General features: G+C 35.1%; 1 protein-coding gene across 1 annotated transcript; it reads left to right on the top strand.

Moving 5' to 3' along the window:
* The first annotated feature begins 1,308 nt into the window (after nucleotides 1-1,308).
* Nucleotides 1,309-2,310, top strand: LOC102214872 (olfactory receptor 51E1-like). Its single transcript, XM_005754514.1, has one exon. It carries the CDS (start codon nucleotides 1,309-1,311, stop codon nucleotides 2,308-2,310), a length of 1,002 nt encoding a protein of 333 aa, XP_005754571.1.
* Nucleotides 2,311-3,202: the final 892 nt, after the last annotated feature.

Below are 3,202 nucleotides of genomic sequence, written 5' to 3'. Positions count from 1 at the left end.
AAGAAACCAGAAAGTAATAACAATAAATTCAAAACGCTGGATCAGCGACCCCGGACCATAACACCGTGCCTGCTCTTAATTACATGAAGAACAAAAACAAAAGTCAGGGGTCAAGAATTGTATTGTTAATAACTGAAAGATAAATAAAACACTGAAGGGAAGTGTAACCACAAGTGCTTCCGAAATAGAAAAACAAAAGGGCCAGAAATATGAAATAGAGCAGGTAGTGTGAGGCCAAAATAAAATATTATAAAAACAGCCTAATAAAGCACAACTATTAAAAATAACATAAAGACAAAGAAAAAAGTATGAATTTAAACATAATTATAAATATCGCTTTGTATTATATCTTACTATGTACAGTATATGAAAGAATAGTAATACAATTGCAAGAAAAAAATGTGAATTTACAAAGCACACAGAACAGAAACATAGCATAATGTTCATAAATTCAGGAGGTCATGGAATTTATCCAGAGAATTGCTGATTTATTCCAAATATGTCCACCATATAAATCCACATATTGTGTGCAATCTAACCTGTTAGATATAGAAAGACGTATTTATTAAAATAATATTACTAAAAGTATTTCGACTCCATTATGAAGAAAAGAATTCTGTAATACTTTGCAGGGTTTCAGCAAACACATAGTTTAATTGAAAGGAACTCTTACTTTTTCAGAATACTAAGACACTTGGACAATTTTATGCTATCCAAATTTGCCATTTCTGCAAGGCCTTCTTGTCCAACATTAGTGTCTGACCTCAACAATGGGCTTCTGCATGAAGGGCAAATAATTCCCATAAACACTTGTGGAAAACCTACATAAGTTGAAGCTCTAATAGATCCAAATGCTAGGCCAACTAAGAAAGTAAAATGTTAAGAGAACATTTGTACTAACAAGGCCTTCAGGTTATGGCCTCTAGGGTTGCATGGAAATGGTCACATGAGCTAATAGCTCAGTTGATGTAATGAGATCCACAGAGGAAAAAAAGAAATCATAAGGTCGTTCCACTTACTGTAATAATTCACTTTCTCAGTCCTGAAACAACAGTGGTTCTCATAGTCTGGTATCTTACATTTGTATGAAATGCTGATTTCATCTCATTTGTTCTCCCTGTTGTACAGTCTGGCTGTTGCATTTTTAATTCTATCACTGAATGATTGAAGTTAGTCAAATGTAAAATATAACAATCTCAATTGTTGAAGTCGTAAAAGGTTTTCACTGGCTCTGTTTTTGGGTGGGGAGGTGATATTTTGACTTTTTTATTTAGTTTGCTTTATTTGACATTTAGTTTCATGGAGCAAATGCATGATGAATCTAATGTGACATATATAACTTTTGGTGGGCACGTTGAATTGGAAAAATACAAATTTCTGTATTTTGCTATTATGTTTACTGCTTATATTCTAATACTCTGCAGTAATTCAACCATAGTTTGCCTCATCTGGATTAAGAAAAGCCTCCATGAGCCTATGTATGTTTTCATTGCAGCTTTGTTGCTCAACTCTGTTGTGTTCAGTACAAATATCTACCCCAAACTATTAATGGACTTTTTATCTGAGAGGCAGATTACAACTCACTCACTATGCAGGTTTCAGGGAATTATTTATTACTCTTTAACTGGTTCAGAGTTCTTTCTCTTAGCATCCATGGCATATGACAGGTATGTGTCCATATCTAAACCTTTGCAATATCATACTATTATGAGAAAAACAACTGTCACAGTTTTGTTAGTTTTAGCTTGGCTTCTGCCTGCTTGTCAGCTTGTGCCATCTGCTGTATTCAGCAACAACTCACAAATCTGCAATTTCACTTTGAATGGAATTTTTTGTAATAATGCGATTTCCAAGCTTTATTGTGCAACCCCCAAAACATACTACTTAATGTATGGTGTGTTTATTCTGTTTAACACTGTATTTCTTCCTTTGCTTTTCATAATGTTTACATACACAAAAATATTTATAATATGCTATCGAAGCTGCAGAGAGGTCAGGAAAAAAGCTGCACAGACCTGTTTACCTCACGTGCTCGTTTTGATCAGCTTCACATGTTTATGTTCGTATGATATAATTATAGCTCGACTGGAAATTGATTTATCTCAAAATACACGTTTCATAATGACTTTACAAGTGGTTTTGTATCATCCTCTCTTTAATCCAATTGTATATGGACTGAAAATGAAAGAAATCTCTCAACACCTCAGAAGGTTGTTTTGTCATCGCGTCTTATGTGTCAAAACGGATGTTGGAAGTGCGGTCATTTCCTTTGTGATTCAAGTTCAAAGGCCTGACTTCTCTACAGTCTAGACATTTCTTTGTACAGCAGATAATTTACATGTTAAAAATTATAATTAGCTAATTTTCAAGTTATCGTAGCCATACTAAAAATGTGTATTATAATCTTATTTGACTTTGGTTACTGACTAATGCAAATTTTATAGATTAGTTATTGTATTGTATTGTAATAGTAATATTACTATTTTATTATTACCATAATTAAAAATCATCTAAATCTTAAACAGTATATAAGTAGTTCCTTATATCTATATTACATTCAGATAAAGTTCTCTTATTGTGTGTTTTTAAGTGTATGCCATGTACTGTTCAAACAAGATGTTTTATATAACCCTTTTTCCTGTATATGGACATCATATTTCCTTACTCATACTAAGCTGTAATAACCTATGCATGTAATATATGTGTGATGGGTGCATCCCTCAGTAAGACTCCAGTCTTGTATACCCCAGATTTTGAGAAACCTTTTATTCTTCAAACTGATGCTTCTGACAGGGGTCTGGGGGCCGTTCTTCTACAGGGACCGCCCAATGAGTGACACCCAGTGGCTTTCATTAGCCGTAAAATGTTCCCAAGAGAGATGAGATACTCAACGGTGGAAAAAGAGGCTTTAGCAATCAAGTGGGCACTTGATTCCTTCAAGTATTACCTCCTAGGCCGGGAATTTACACTGGAAACTGACCACAAGGCGCTCCAGTGGTTGGAGAAAATGAAGGATACGAATGGACGAATCACCAGATGGTACCTTGCGATGCAGCCATTCCGTTTTACCATTCAGCATATCGCAGGCAAGAACAACTGCACAGCGGACTATCTCTCTCGCTGTTCCAGCTCACTGCTGAAGGGGGGGAGTGTGTGATGGATGCATGCAACCACACAACTGAGATACTTAGGTAATATTCAT

This window comes from Pundamilia nyererei, unplaced genomic scaffold, assembly GCF_000239375.1.
Source record: "Pundamilia nyererei isolate P.nyererei 1_Seehausen unplaced genomic scaffold, PunNye1.0 scaffold00578, whole genome shotgun sequence".
In the NCBI taxonomy this organism is placed as follows: Eukaryota; Metazoa; Chordata; class Actinopteri; order Cichliformes; family Cichlidae; genus Pundamilia; species Pundamilia nyererei.
Note: the sequence above shows the minus strand (reverse complement) of the source record. Positions and strands in the feature narration are given on the sequence as shown.

Bases quoted from the DNA above. Each gene is read 5' to 3' on its own strand.
- LOC102214872 (XM_005754514.1), top strand. From the start codon at position 1,309: ATGCATGATGAATCTAATGTGACATATATAACTTTTGGTGGGCACGTT.